The sequence below is a fragment of the Guillardia theta genome, assembly GCF_000315625.1.
Source record: "Guillardia theta CCMP2712 unplaced genomic scaffold GUITHscaffold_1, whole genome shotgun sequence".
In the NCBI taxonomy this organism is placed as follows: domain Eukaryota; class Cryptophyceae; order Pyrenomonadales; family Geminigeraceae; genus Guillardia; species Guillardia theta.
Window position 1 is genome coordinate 599941 of NW_005434673.1, and position 14402 is coordinate 614342.

The 14402-nt window shown below is 55.1% G+C and overlaps 5 protein-coding genes across 6 annotated transcripts; 3 read left to right on the forward strand and 2 right to left on the reverse strand.

The window, feature by feature from the left end:
* Positions 1–2857: 2857 nt before the first annotated feature.
* Positions 2858–4144, reverse strand: GUITHDRAFT_99087 (hypothetical protein; the record flags this gene model as incomplete). Its single annotated transcript, XM_005842230.1, has 7 exons — positions 2858–2937; positions 3042–3096; positions 3142–3225; positions 3280–3352; positions 3404–3457; positions 3513–3660; positions 3715–4144. The coding sequence occupies 7 exons, from the start codon at positions 4142–4144 to the stop codon at positions 2858–2860; spliced, it is 924 nt and encodes a 307-aa protein (XP_005842287.1).
* Positions 4145–4988: 844 nt separating this feature from the next.
* Positions 4989–6074, forward strand: GUITHDRAFT_99088 (hypothetical protein; the record flags this gene model as incomplete). Its single annotated transcript, XM_005842231.1, has 1 exon — positions 4989–6074. One exon carries the CDS (start codon positions 4989–4991, stop codon positions 6072–6074), a length of 1086 nt encoding a protein of 361 aa, XP_005842288.1.
* An 872-nt stretch (positions 6075–6946) lies between these two features.
* On the forward strand, positions 6947–9084 carry GUITHDRAFT_193369 (the record flags this gene model as incomplete). 2 transcript variants are annotated; one of them, XM_005842483.1, is made up of 9 exons in its annotated part: positions 6947–6993; positions 7199–7548; positions 7627–7782; positions 7835–7885; positions 7936–8292; positions 8345–8437; positions 8492–8615; positions 8665–8831; positions 8885–9084. In XM_005842483.1, the coding sequence occupies 9 exons, from the start codon at positions 6957–6959 to the stop codon at positions 9071–9073; spliced, it is 1524 nt and encodes a 507-aa protein (XP_005842540.1). The 2 variants fall into 2 exon arrangements, with proteins under 2 accessions (XP_005842540.1, XP_005842541.1); XM_005842484.1 differs by lacking the exon at positions 6947–6993 and having other exon boundaries at positions 7273–7548; positions 8665–8729; positions 8885–9073.
* A 2708-nt stretch (positions 9085–11792) lies between these two features.
* On the forward strand, positions 11793–12500 carry GUITHDRAFT_149760 (hypothetical protein; the record flags this gene model as incomplete). The annotated part of the gene is made up of 1 exon (XM_005842232.1): positions 11793–12500. A coding segment is annotated over one exon (299 nt), but the record flags the coding sequence as incomplete, so codon positions are not given.
* Positions 12501–13052: 552 nt separating this feature from the next.
* GUITHDRAFT_149762 (hypothetical protein) lies at positions 13053–14236 on the reverse strand. The gene is made up of 10 exons (XM_005842233.1): positions 14161–14236; positions 14029–14094; positions 13954–13980; positions 13857–13908; positions 13637–13676; positions 13554–13588; positions 13449–13503; positions 13340–13404; positions 13242–13291; positions 13053–13199 (listed from the first exon to the last, which is right to left on the reverse strand). Exons 1-10 carry the CDS (start codon positions 14221–14223, stop codon positions 13113–13115), a joined length of 540 nt encoding a protein of 179 aa, XP_005842290.1. The 5' UTR covers positions 14224–14236; the 3' UTR covers positions 13053–13112.
* Between the last annotated feature and the right edge of the window lie 166 nt (positions 14237–14402).

Sequence of the window (14402 nt, forward strand, 5' to 3'; positions counted from 1 at the left end):
GAGAGAGAGAGAGAGAGAGAGAGAGAGAGAGAGAGAGAGAGAGAGAGAGAGAGAGAGAGAGAGAGAGAGAGAGAGAGAGAGAGAGAGAGGAGAGGAGAGGAGAGGAGGAAAAAAGGTGTCAAAAAAGTTCGAGGAGGGATATGGAAGATTACTTGCTGTTGAGCAGTGAGAGGAACCAACAAGACAGCATCTCTCTCATTCTCCTCCTCCTCCTCTTCTCGACCAAGTGCCACACCCTCCCATCCAGGTTCACCTAGACAACCTCAGTGCCGGTCGCTCCCTCCCTCTTCTCGCTCCACCTCCATCCTCTTCATCAGCTTTCTGTCCCTCTCTCTCCCTTGCTTGTCGTCCCTGGTCAGCTGTCAACACGCGCTGCCTCCTCCCTCCCCCTCCCCTAGTACCTCAAAAACTCGCACCACATGCTCCACTCATGGAAGCACTTCCCCACCAGCAGCCAGAAGCTGATCCTGACTGTCGACAGACAAGATTAGATCTTCCTCCTCCTCCTCCTCCTCCTCCTCCTCCTCCTCCTCCTCCTCCTCCTCCTCCTCCTCCTCCTCCTCCTCCTCCTCCTCCTCCTCCTCCTCCTCATTCCTCTTTCCTCCTTCCTGCTCCCCGCATCTCCAGCTTTGCTTGTTGTGCTCTTCCCCCTTTTCCCCCTCTCCTCCCCCTCCTCCTCCCCTCCTCAGGACAAGTTCACCGCAAGTCCGCACGATCCTCCCCCTGACGGCATTCTGAGCAGACAGGTGGCTCCATCTCAGCATCGCGTCCTCAGCACAAGATCTCTTCCTCGCGCTCCTGGCAGCTCCAACCATCAGCAACGGCAGTCGAAGCCACCAGAGGTCACTCACAAGCTCTCCCTCGCGCAGCTCCTCCCGTGCGATCGTCTCCTCCAACGCGCGACGACATCCCTCCTCCTCCTCTCCCCTCGCCTCGTCGCCAACATCTCCCCTGCCGCTCTCACCTGCTGGCGGATGGAGCATGCTTCCTTGAGAGAGCGGAGGAGGAGCGACAGGAGGAAGAGGTCGTGCCTCCTTCCGACCCTCCTTTCCAAGACGCGCCTGACGCGGCCTTCACTTGCGATCTGCCTCCACAGCTCTAGAGTTCGTCCCATCCCCCTCCTCCATCTCCTCCTCTCCTGTGCTGCTCTCTTCCTCGCCTCCCCCCACCTCAAGGCCCAGCAGGTGATAGAGCAGGAGAGGAGCAGACGGCGAGTTTTCCTCTCCCGCTCCTCCCCCTTCCGTCTCCTCGTCCTCCTCTCCCTCCACTCCCTCGTCCATGTACTGAACGTCCTCCACAAGCATCTCCCGCACGCCCTTGTCATCACCAGGTAGGAGGCACGAGCGCGTTTCCTGCCTGACAGCACGACATCCTTCCACGTGCCCAGGAGGGCTGACAGGCGCCTCCCCTCGAGCTCCTTCACCACCTCCCTCCTCTGCTGCTTCCTCCTCCACCACCTCTCGAGCCTCCTTAAGCAGCTTCTAGCAAGTCGACGGTCTCCCCGCCTCTCCCTCCATGCCCGCAGGAGTCTGCAGATCCGCTGCTCCTTGTCCAACGCCTTGACAGTGTCTTGTCTGACCATCTCGACCTGGCGCATCAGCGTAAACGGGCAGCAGACAAGGGACGGCAGCGACCCAGAGCTCGAAGTCGTCCAGGTCAGCGCAGACCAGGCAGCAGGAGTCGAAGGCTTCCGCCAGCCTCGCGTTGTTCTCTCTCTCTGTCTTGAGCAGCACCTGTGACGTCAATCAGGAGGTGGAGAGAGGAGGCGAAGAAAGAGGGGGAGGAGAAGCGGAGGAGAAGAGGAAGACAACAGAGGAAGTGGGGAGGGGACAAGGGAGCAGGGCAGGAGGGCAGGAGGGGAAGGCAGGAGCGACCTTGAGCACATCCTCTCTCGATCGGATCCACTCGACTTGAGTCCTCCAGGTCCTGATACAAGCTCGCAACGACAGGACGAGAGAGCTTTGAGCATGGAGACTATGGCTTGCTTGTAGCATGTGCAGCAGACAACTGCAACACGCAAGTCAGCCACCATCAGCCACTCGTGCTGGCCTACTTCTTCGTCGTGCTGACTTCGCGCCATGCCGACAGGCAGGCTCCCATCCTCCTCTTCTCGCTATGCCTGCCGTACGTCTCCACGAGCGAGAGAGTATCACGCCGTGTCGCCATCAGCTCCTTCCAGTTTCAAGGCAGCGAGTCAGAAGGGAGCAGGAGAGTAGGGAGCAGGAGCAGGAGCAGGAACAAAAGCAGCAGCAGCAGCAGCAGCAGCAGCAGCAGCAGCAGCAGCAGCAGCAGCAGCAGAAGCAGAAGCAGAAGCAGAAGCAGAAGCAGAAGCAGAAGCAGAAGCAGAAGCAGAAGCAGAAGCAGAAGCAGAAGCAGAAGCAGAAGCAGAAGCAGAAGCAGAAGCAGAAGCAGAAGCAGCAGCAGCAGCAGCGGGAACGGGAGCAGGAGGAAGAGGGCAAGGGAAGACCTGCCACGACTCGAACTTGTTCTTCATAACATGCTCGCCAACTTTCTCTCTCATGGATGAGACTCTCCTCCTCTCCCACCGTCGCTCAACAGCAAGGTGCAGCCAGAACCTCAACTTCACGTGCGTCAGCCGGGGGCAGCAGGAAGAGCAGCCGTCACCATCCTCCTCCTCGTCCGCTGCAGCTCGATCCCATCCCTCCTCCTCCTGCTACCGCTGCTGCCCAGGAGACAGGAGTCAGTGTCTTCTGCCTCGCAGCGGATACACATGTGACCTCTCAGCCTCCCCTCGGATCTTCTTGGGAGGGAGAGGATGGGCGAACCTCTCAAGGAACAAGACGTCTCTCACCCTCGCTGCTCCCGTCACCAGGTCGTCCACGTCACCATCCCGCCCTCAGCGCACCATCCCAGCACTACCTGGAGAGAGGCAGAGGCCCTTCTTCATGCACATGCACTGCCTGGCGACCCACTTGTCTGCGAGCAAGGAGCAGCAGTCAGCAACCAGCTCCAACACATTCACCACCACGGTGCTGGCAGACACTCAAGACGACATCGTCACCGGCAGAGAACATCCGCACAACACTGATCGTACTCACTCTGCCTCCTCGTCATCGCGTTCGCCCTCCACGTCAACTGCACTTTCCATCACTAGAGCCCAACCCCCTGCTCCTTCCCCACCACCCACGACGACAGCCCAACGGTTGCGACCTCCTGAGCCATTTGCTCAACTGCCCTCTTGACGGCAAGCTCGTCCCGCAGGGCCTGATCAACTCTTGGATCATCTCTCCCCGCCACGCCCCCTCATCGCTCCTTCACCTGGACGCAGAGTTGGAGCCGCCGCCTCGCTCGCATCCTCGAGAGGAACTTCACTCTCCGACGGACGCACAGCCTGCGGAGAGGATGAGACAAGGCCGATCCTGCCCCTATGAGCAGGAGAGACCTCTGAGAGGGGAACAGCAGCTGCTGCCAGTATGCAAACTGAGCGCGAAGCAAACTGAGTTGGAAGGGAACGGGTCAGAATCCAGCCAACACGCTACGAACGTCAGCACCTCAGCGATCGGAAGGAAGACGCAACGCCAAGTCTCAACTCAAGTCTGTCCTTCACCCTCCTCCTCCTGTCCACCGCCAAGAGCCTTCCCACCTCGGTGATCATCGACTTGGCACCGGAGAGGAAGATATCGCTCTGCAGCAGGTACCCTGTAGGTAGCCCCCGCACTGTCAGACGAGACAGGGTAGGGAGATCGGACTGACCTTGCTGCGACGCTCTTGAGAACGTCGACTCCAAGTAGCTGGTCAAGTTGTCGAGTTTTTCCAGGCACTCAGTCGTGTGAGGGTCCTGCGCGTCGAAGTCCGCCAGCGTCACCTTGAGGGGCATGGAGGAAGCTCGGCGAGCTCTGTCAGGACTGAGCGGCTTCTTTGACTGCACTGTTGACGGCCCTTGTACTCCTTGTCTTCCAGGAGCAAGCTGCATGCTCTGTGTGCGCGAGAGGGACTTCGAGGCTCTGTCCTCCGGTCGCGCCTGGATGAAGTCTATTCTCGTCGGCGATTTGACCCCCGCGTTAGCTACCGACCTGCCCAACAGACTCGAGCCATTCAAGCTGTCTGTCTTAGGCTGCTCCTCTCCCTTGAGAGCAACTTGTCTCCTCGTCCTCCCTCCCTCCCCTCCAAGTTCTCCTGTCATGCTCGTTCCATTGACCGTTTTGACTGGTGTCAGGCCTTAAAAAATTATGTTCAGGTAATGGAGTTTCTTATTATTCATTTAGGTAGGGGAAATTTTATAAAATGAACGGGCAGTTCCCAAATCCCGTCAAATTGCAGAGGCGCAGGCCCGCCGAGATGCCGCGACCACCAAATAGCGCAAGGGGTTCTGGGACTATGTTGAAATACAATATTTCAACTAATTCAAAGTAATACTCCTCTAGTGTTCGATATTTGAATGTAATAAATTAAATTATTTGAAATATGTGGAAAAGATTCACCTCTGAGATAAAATCGAGGTACATTGATGGGGAAGGGAATGATGCAATGGTTCACTCGATTGCACCTTCTCAGGAAAGGTAATCCCCTCAAATTATTTATAGTACTCTTCAATTAAAAAGCAGTATCTCTCTAACCCCTCTCTCTGCCGCATGACACACAAACTTACTCAGGGTCAACACACCGCACATTTATCGACAGAAGACCCCCGCCTTTTCCACTATGACCCACCCACTTTGTACCTAATCTGACGATAGTACCCCTCCCATCCACCCTATTCGAACCCCCACCCTCCCAATGCACACGCCTCACCCTCACATTTAGCTTCACCCTCGCCCTAACTAGGGGTTATCCTTCTCCAAACAACCCCATGTACCATGAAATCTTGAGATGAAAGTAGGGGTATGTTGGTACCCCCATGTTCTACAACCCACCACCAATTCGGCACTTTGCCGGGTCTGCCACAAGTCCGCTGTGTGTATGTACCCCCACCCCCTGCTGTCCCAGAAAGGACCCCACGTTTTCATAGCGCACAATTCTCCTCGCCAATGCATTTTCGCCCCGTACACGGCATGCTGCTGGTCGAGGAGCTGCGAACTGCGGTGATCACCTCCATGGACGTGAAGGGATCAGAATTCTGTATCAAGATCCCTTCCACCGGCAACTTTACCTGCATGCAAGATGATCCAGAGCTTCAAGCATTCTTCGCTCCGATCGTGGACAACAGCACATCATGTTCGATCTCAACTCCTGGCTCACAACCAAGTTGTCCACATACACCAACTCGGCACTCAGAACATAAGAAGATTCAAGCAAATTTCTTTGGTCTTCCGAGCTTGATGCTTGAGGTACAGCAGCAACTGAACCTCATTCAAGCACCTTGTACCACACAAGACTATGCAATCAAAACGCCTATGACAACTCCTCTGTCGCCTTCGAGGACCTCATTTCAGCACCAACGTCTGGTTCAAGCAATATCGAGCATTTCTGAGTCTCAAGTGATTTCATGCTCCATGGATAGCGTCCCACTGAAAGACAAGCCTGTCTACATGCAACAAGAAGGCCGCTTTGGGTTGCTGGACATCAATTCCCCCAACATGCAAGTGGTGATCGGATTCATCATACCAGGGAGTGATGCTTGTTCCATCAAAACGAGGTTGGCGGACCTTCTCAACGTTGAGAATGAGAAGTGGAGAAATAATGAGGGTGTCGCCTCTGATTCCACTGACGACTCGCAAGGTTCGGACGCCTACGCAGCCGGAGCGATGCAAACAGATGGCAACATTGCGAAACGCCGTAAGCGTGAGGTGAAGCACGATCTCGGACGCATCTTGCAGCAAGCTGGCTTTAGAACTCTTCAGAAAAAGGAGAAGACTGGGTTCAACAATTTCGATAGATCATTCCGAAACATTGGAAGCGACTGCAAGGCGCTGGTTTTGCTGTTCGATCCAGAGACACTGCGCAAGTACGACGCAGACGTTCTCAGCAAAGCTCGAATGAATTCTGAACAGAGAAGATCACGGGGGAAAGAGAACTGCCCGACAAGGCCGAGGACGAAACTGTCAAGGAAAAAACTTGATTTCAGTGTCAACTTCACTCTACCGTCCAACAACTTCGCAATGCTTCCGCGATGAACTGTGCATCTACCTACAGAAAGCACACAAATTTCAGGCAAGGGTGCTAGCCTTCACTCGCGTCCACCTGCCTTGTATCAACACGCAATCAACTCTTCTCTGGTCTCAGTACGTCCATGTGATTGCTGAAGGAGATCGCACACGACTGGAGAGGGATATACGGACATAATCACCCCAAATCCTATTGTTGGGGTTAAGTGGATCAAATCTAATGCTATGAAGGGGCAAGCAAGGAATGGGATTCATCAGGTTTCCCTCCTTGTTTTGCTCGTCATCAATCTTAGAATTTGTTTTTATGCTGCGATAAAACGAAAATCAAATTTTGTGTCATATATCTCATGATACATCTGGAAATGTGTTCTCCCAAACTTCCTATGCAATCCATACTTCCTATGCCAAACGCTGTGCTAGCTGCACCTCTCTTTTCATCCGAGCCATCGTTTTTGTTTATCGTCGTTGTGTTTTGCTGCCTTGACTTGCACTGTGCCTGGAATCTCTTCCAAACAATCGACAAGTCATCATGTTCGATTCCTTTCTTCCTTTGAAGAATTGAACATTCGATCCCGTCACTCGATCATGTGAGAGAGGTCGCATCTTGCTTCTCGTCTCACATGCCGTCTCTCCTTGTACTCCCCAGCCCCCCCTCGCCACCATCGTCCCACTTCAATGATGAGTCCTCCCGCAGGGACCCCCTTTCCATTGCTTCCTCTTCACCGGTACTCACTGATCAGTACCCCCTAAGTTTCGGGTAAAAGTAGGGGTAAAACTTCACTTGGGATCCACCCCGCCCTGACTACAAATGTAAAAGGGGGTCATGGCAGCATCGTTACATCCTTCGTTACCATGACGTAACGGAAGGTGTTATAAGCCAGCGGCCTCGCCATGCGAAGGGTAGTAGCGATGCTGATGATAATGGCAGGTGAGATGAACACAAAATCTCCTCCTCATATCTCCTCCCTGTCTCAACTCCTCCTCCTCTCAACTATTCCTCCTTGTCGCAACTCCCCCTTGTCTAATCTCCTCTTCCTCTCCCTCCTCCTCTTCATATCACCTCCTACCAACTCCTCCTTCGACTCCTCCCTCTCTCGCCTCCTGTGGTGTCCAAAATGATTCTTGCCGTACAGCCTCTGCTCCCCGATGTGCAGCATTTTCTTCCAGCTTCCTTTCCTATGAGCGTCGAGGATCACAGGCTTTCAAGATGCTTTCGAGGCAGTCTACGCGATCATTCTCTGTCTCCATGTCGGGAACCTCGCAGGGAAGGGCAAGCGCGGCGGTAGCTCAGAGCAAGGAGAAGTCAACCGGCAAGAAAGAAAAGCTAGATCTGAAGCCTCCCAAGGGGACGAGAGACTTCTACCCCGAGGACATGAGGATGAGAAACTGGCTCTTTGGCCACTGGAAGGATGTTGCTCGCCTGCACGGGTTCGAAGAATACGATGCGCCTGTGCTGGAGAGCGAGGAATTGTACATAAGGAAGGTGCGATCAAGACGCCTCTTTGTGTCTTGCAGTCCCTCCATGTGCTCCACGAGTTGACTGGCTGTGCTCACCGTCCAGGCGGGCGAGGAGGTCACCCAGCAGCTCTACAACTTCGAGGACAAGGGGGAGAGGAGAGTCTCACTGAGACCGGAGATGACGCCTTCTCTTGCTCGCATGGTCATGGCCAGGGGAAAATCGCTGACGTTGCCGGTGAAATGGTTCAGCATCCCTCAGGTACTCTCCTCCTTGTCCGTGGTCAATCTGCCGCTGACAGGCAGGTCGTCAGTGCTGGAGGTACGAGCGGATGACGCGAGGGAGGCGTCGAGAGCACTACCAGGTTCGACCATGAGCCTCCGTGTGCTGCCGACTCACTCGCCCCTCTTGCAGTGGAACATGGACATATGGGGTGTGCCGGGCATCGAAGCTGAGGCGGAGCTGCTGTCCGCCATCGTAACTTTCTTCAAGAGGGTCGGCATCACAAGCCAGGACGTTGGGATCAAAGTGAACTCCAGAGCTGTCCTTTCTGAAGTCCTGACGGCCATGGGAGTTCCTGCTGACAAGTTCGCGGCCACCTGTGTGCTGGTGGACAAGCTGGAGAAGGTGAAGCTGGATGACATCCGCGGGGAGATGCAGGAGCTCGGGCTCACGGACGAGATCATCACCAAGCTCGTTGCCACCTTGTCCATCAAGGATCTTGACGCCCTAGAGCAAACACTCGGGAACGGCTCCAAGGCGCTGGCTCAGGTGACGCGAGTGCATGGAAAGATGCTATGTGGTGTACTGACTCCCCTGGTAGCTGAAGCAGCTCATGGAGTATGCGGAGGCTTACGGGTTCAGAGACTGGCTCATTTTTGACGCCTCTGTGGTCCGAGGACTCGCATATTATACTGTGAGTGCAGGCCGATGATGCCTCTCCTTGAGCTTTGGGCTGAGGGAAGTGCAGGGGGTCGTGTTCGAAGGTTTCGACCGCAAGGGAGAGCTCCGTGCGATCTGTGGAGGAGGGCGATACGATGAGCTCCTTGCAACGTTCGGAGGGGAGCCGCTTCCTGCCGTTGGGTTCGGGTTCGGTCCGATTCCAATGCTCGTGCTCGAGATGCAGACTGACAACAAGGTCAGGGGACGCGGTGATCGCAGAGCTGCTCAAGGACAGGAATCTGCTCCCGAACTTTGACAACAACAAGGTCGACGTCGTTGTCTTCCCTCTCTCCCCATCGGTGTATGCCTCCGCGGCTGCCGTCTCGGGGGTCGTGCGATCCAAGTCGATCTCCTCCGATCTTGTCCTGGCGAGTTACTTGGCCCCGATAGAGTTGCAGTGCTGACATGGCGAGCCTGGCAGGAGGACAAGAAGATGAAGTGGGCGTTCAAGCACGCTGAGAGGCTCGGAGCATCGCACCTGGTGATCATAGGCGAGGACGAGATTGCCAAGGGGATCGTGCAGGTCAAGAACCTTGCTAAGGGAGAGCAGGTGGAGGTGGAGGTCAGCAAGGTGTCGGACTTCATCGCTGAACAACTTGCGAGTAGTTAGTGATAATTCGCATGGCATAATGTAGCCTAGTAACCATGAGGCCGCCATCGATCGACCGAGTCGGGAGTCACTAACTGCGCATTGCGGCCGACTCGCCCGCTGCCACGCGCTGCGATGATCGGATCATCGGATCGGACTCCGGGACTCGGACCCCGACCGTTACGGGCACGGTGCGGTCCGGGTCCGCCGGCCCGGACACCACCGGGCCCCCTGTGATCGTCGGATCGGATTTAGTCACTCAACGAGTTGTAACCTGACGGTTTGAATCGATTTGACTGAATCGATAAAATCATCGACTGTCACAAACGGTGCGTCTTCTTGGTCATTCGAAAAAACGTCTTTTCATATCAAAGCAGTGTTAACATGCTGACATAGGCTTCAAAACTCAGGAGCTAATTTCAATGTTTTATAAAAGATATTTCATAAAAGAAGATAATATGAAGCTGACCCTGCAATCTCTTTTTTCTCCGAAAAGAGATCTTTTCGGCCCCGAAGAGCTTCTTTACTCCCTGAATTCAAGGCAGCCTCCTCCTCCTCCATCGTCTCGATCGCTCATCGAAATCCTGCCTCTCCTCACCATGTCCGACACGCACTTGCATGCTGCGCTAGTTCAAGATGAGCCTCTCGACCAAGCTCTCTGCTGGCATCACTACCTCTTTCCTCCTGGCTCGGGTTCTTTGCCGCCCTCACCGAAACATGTAAACCAACAAGCTGTCCGCCCGATTCAGGAAACGGCATTCAGAGAGCGAAGAATATCACTGCCGAAAGACTTCAAGTTCGAAAAGAAGCGCAACGACCTTGCAATCATATGTCACTCGAACGGAGAACTGCTTCTTGAGGGCTTGATGTGCGCGCAAGCACGTCAGGCAAGCTTACATGACCACCTGTAGAGTTAATTTAGATATTCATCTCCGCATCCAACTCGCAATTTTAAGTGTAGAATTATTCATCTCCTTTACTAGCAGCTTTCTCGAAAATGAATGCAAAAACCTTCTGTGTACGTTTGCCGTGTGTTTCGAGCTGTCACGACCCAATATAGTGTCGTGCCAACTGTTAACATCCGAGTCAAATCTAAGCAGAAGTTGTAATCCAACTCATCATGACTTGTGCTGCTAAGTTCGATTCCCGACAGAATATGCATCGATTTGAATCGGAACCCGTAGAAGATCTTTCGATTGCTTTCGAAAATCCCGCGCTTCAGCAAAGTTTCAAAGATAAAGTAAGATCAAGGTGGCGAAAAGGTAATTCTCATCACGATCCAGTTGAAGCCAAAAGAACAATAAATCATTGTGATTTTGTCACGCTAATGCATTTTATTCCTAAAATTTTCATCCTGTTTTTTGCCTTGACCTGCCCTGACACCATACTTCGACCTCTGCAGCTTGTCAATTACGGGTGAGCTTCATCAAGGCAACTTGCATGTTTCATCACTTTTTCATCTTGGGCTTCTTCGGGCTCACAATCTCTGTCATCGGCTTCTTTTCTTGCAGGCTAACTTGATCGAGTCGCTCACTGCCGGCTCGCGCTAGTCGCTTGAGCGCTGAGCGTCTGTGGTAGCTTGAATGGCGAGCGTGATACCGGTAACTTAGTCGGCACGTGATCATACCGGTTGCCGGCGAGTTGCCCGACCTTCGGCCGAATGTCGGATAGACATGGGCGAGGATAAGAGGAGAGGGGGGGGGAGCAGGGGTGAGCAGGGGTGCCAGGGGTGAGCAGTGGAGAGCAGTGGAGAGCAGTGGAGAGCAGTGGAGAGCAGTGGAGAGCAGGGAAAGAAAAGAAACTGACAGGTTGTGGCAGCTATGCCCGATGCCGCAGTGCTGTTATGCCAACGGACCAGGATCGCAGAGGTTTGCTGGCTGAAAGCAGCACTTGAGTTGCTCGCGTTCCTCTGCATGTTCCCATACGGGACCATGTGAGCCGCATCGTGTCAAGAGTGAGCGATGGCGAGAGATGGAGTAAGGAGGAACGGCTGATTGATGCGAGGAGATGATTGCAGGCGACAAGAAGCTACCAGGGAGTTGGAGAGAACAGATCGCGCCTGACTACAGAATCCGATCTCAGCCATATCGCAACTGAATCTACATCTCCCTCTCCCTCTCCCTCTCCATCTTCATCTCCATCATCTCCATTTGATCTCCTTTACATCTCTTTTCATTTGCATCTACACTTTTCTCTCATCTACTCTCGTCTCATCGCATCGCATCGCATCTCAGAAGATGGAGCCTCCTGAGGTCAGAGCAAACAGCTCTCGAAATCAAACTGATCGTTTAGCAGCGAGCGACTATCACTGTTGGCCCGGGTGAAGAAATCGTGAGATCTGGAGACGCCATTGAGGGCTTGTAAGACATTCCGTGCTGACTTGACCAAACCTAATCCTTGCTGCACAGCTACCTCCTGCTAGCTGGCGAGTGCGACTTGGTCGTGAGGGTGAGCACAGAGAACGCGTTGACGAGGAGGGTTGAGGAGGAGGAGAGGTTTCTTCTTGCGTCCTCGGTGAATGTCTCACTGTGGGAAACATCGGCTGGTGATCAAAGTGCAGATGATGAAGCTGAGGGAGAGCTGTATCCAAGTGAGGAGCAGCAGCGACTGCAAGTTTGAATGGGCCCCGGCATCCTCGCTCCTCCATTCCGGCAGCTCGGGAGTGGTTCGGAATCGAATGTGGTTGATACTCAGCGCACTGATGGTTTTGATTAGGAGAGCGACGTCAACAAGTGTATCTCAATGCTGCAGCAGATGTTCAAGGGGGTCTCGAGGTGTACGTGCGCGCTTATCCTCGAGTACTCCAGGATCCGACGCATACAGTACTTCCCTCACCCTCGTCTGCGAGGCCTGACTGCCTTGAAGTGCAGGCGCTTCGCTCGCTCTGGATGGAAGGACGACGTCGACCGTCGTGTTGCTGGAGGGACAGTGCATAGCAGCTCGAGGTATGACAGGAGCCTGTCCGTTGTCGGAGGTGACGGGGTGTGGCAGAGGGGCTCAGGTGCGGGCTATTGCAGGGGCTGCAGCTCCTTCCCCTGACCAGTCGGGACGTCGCTGTCCGCCTCGACGCAGTCACAAGTTGCCTGCTGATGGTGATGGAGCGACAGAGAGAAGAGGACATGGTGCGACTGGTCACCTCAGACCCCAGCTGACATCCTCCAGTCGTGCTGCCTCGGCGACCTCCTGCCCTTGAAGCAGCTGCTCTCCTGCGGTCATGGCGACCCTCCGGCTCGGTGCGCGAGGCCTCTCACTTGCGTCGCTCATGCTCCCTCAGGCTCTCGAGCCTCATCTGGACCTTCAACCAGAGACCCGCCAGACCTCCAGGCCGAACGCCCCTCGCACGTGCGGCAGCCGCTGCAGGAGGAAACGCTGAGGAGGAGAAAGTGCCGCCTGCCACCAGCCCGACGGTCGTCACACAGAGGGGGATAGGAAGAACCAGCTCCCTGCGCCCGAGCAGCGTTGCTGGTGCGTCTGTGAGCTAGCATCGGTCCTCTGAGTTGAGGTAAAGGCACGCGGCGGCTCTGCTGGTTGAGCACAGACGTGCTGGAGCCAACGTTGCACTACGAGCAGCTGATCCCGTTGATGTCCCGCAAAGAGAACATCGAGCATGTAGCTCCAGGTGACGCGTGCGATGACAGAGCTTGACGACTCCTGCTGGCAGGCGAGACGCTCTTTCCTGACGCAGAACAACAAGATCGTCAACAGCCTCAAAGATAAGCGCGTCGCCCTCATCAAGCACGTTCACTCAAACCAGTTCGACCCCGCGCGCTTCACCGACATCTGCGGGCCCAAGAACGCGATCAACAACTCGTTCCTGTACCGCATCTCCAAGGTGGCGGAGAAGATCAGACTGGCAGAGACCGGACGCGACAAGATCGACGAGCAGCTGCGGAGACTCCCAGGACACCTCCAGCTGAGGTAGGGGATGACATGCCCTCCTACATGTTTCTGTATCTCACCGACTGCCGCTCCTCAGAGAAATCTTGACGGCAGACAAGAAGAAAGAGAAGGCCGGTATCGCTTGACCTCAACAACTCTAACAACGTGCCATCTCAAGTCTCTAGTGTACATCCTCCCGTTCCTCGATCCCGAACTCCTTGTCTCCATGCACAAGAACGTACCCCGAGTCCGTTATCCTGATGTTGTGCTGGCATCTCGTCAGAGCAGCTGGAGACGTATAGAGCCCCACCTGGAGGACTTGCTGGACGACGTTGGAGGCGATGAGCGCGTCAGCTCCGACTGGAGTCGTAGGGTCAGCAGCACCTGGAGGGCGAGGGGAGGAGCAACCAGGGGAGGGATGGTAGACGCGTCCCTCCGACGAGATCTTGAGCTTCGACGGTTGAAAGCTCATCCTGCCGGCACTTTCATCGCCCTTGACGCGCAGAGAAAGTAGGACCTGAGGTTGTGCGCGTAAACCAGAGACTCGCCCTCCATGCGGTTGAAGACGACACCTTCGGTCGTCAGACCCTCCTCCTCCTCCTCCTCCTCCTCGAATCTTCACCTGTATCCGCTGCTCGCACGAAGTTCATCTCCCTCCTACATCGCACGTGTCATCATCCCAAGGCACCTCCAACGTTGACGCACCCGCACGGCGAGAGGTACTGATAGGTGGGAAGATACTTGCCTTGAGCCATGTCAGCGACCCTCGCACCAGCTACAGCAACATGGAGGGGGGAGTTCGAAGGGGGGCAGGGGGGGAGAGGGGTTGAACGGGGGTTCCCGCGATTGTAGCAGGAGGAAGGGAGGAGGACCAAGAAGGGAGGAGAGAAGGAGGCAGGAAGGCAGGAAGGCAGGAAGGATGTACCGAGATCATTCACTCGCAGCTGCCGGAAGAAGAAATCGAGGAACTTGGGCTCCTACTGTTCGTCATTCTCGTCCCCCGCCTGACGAGCAGGCGACACCTTAAGGCTCGTCGCGAAGTTGAACACCTGCGAGTGATGAGTAGCAGCATCGTATGAAACCTCTGCTCCTCCTACCTTCCTCCTAGTCCTTGTGCCGCTTTCCTCATGACACTCGTCTAAGTACAACCTGCCATGGAGGTCCTGCGGCAGAGGTCACGCGGGAGCGAGCGAGCGAGGGAGCAGGAGCGAGCGAGGGGGAGGAGGTACCACGAAGTAGAAGTACTCTCTTGTTGGGGCTGAGCTGATCCATCTCACCCCCCGCCTCATCATCCTCTTCCCCTGCCACCTTCCCGCTGCCCCTGCCCAGCCCATAGCACAAACTGAGCAAACTCGAGCCTTTTTTTTACCGGCCACATCCATGGAGGGTGCCAGCGAGATGGCGGGGAAGAGGGAGGGCGACAAGAGGGGAGGGGGGAGGGAGAAGGATGGATGGCGAGTCTTGAGTAAGC

Coding starts and splice junctions, on each gene's coding strand:
- GUITHDRAFT_149762 (XM_005842233.1), bottom strand. CDS start 14,223: ATGATGAGGCGGGGGGTGAGATGGATCAGCTCAGCCCCAACAAGAGAG. Junction 13,589..13,636: donor CAGTACCTCTCGCCGTGCGG/GTGCGTCAACGT, acceptor CGTGCGATGTAG/GAGGGAGATGAACTTCGTGC. Junction 13,405..13,448: donor GTTTACGCGCACAACCTCAG/GTCCTACTTTCT, acceptor AAGTGCCGGCAG/GATGAGCTTTCAACCGTCGA.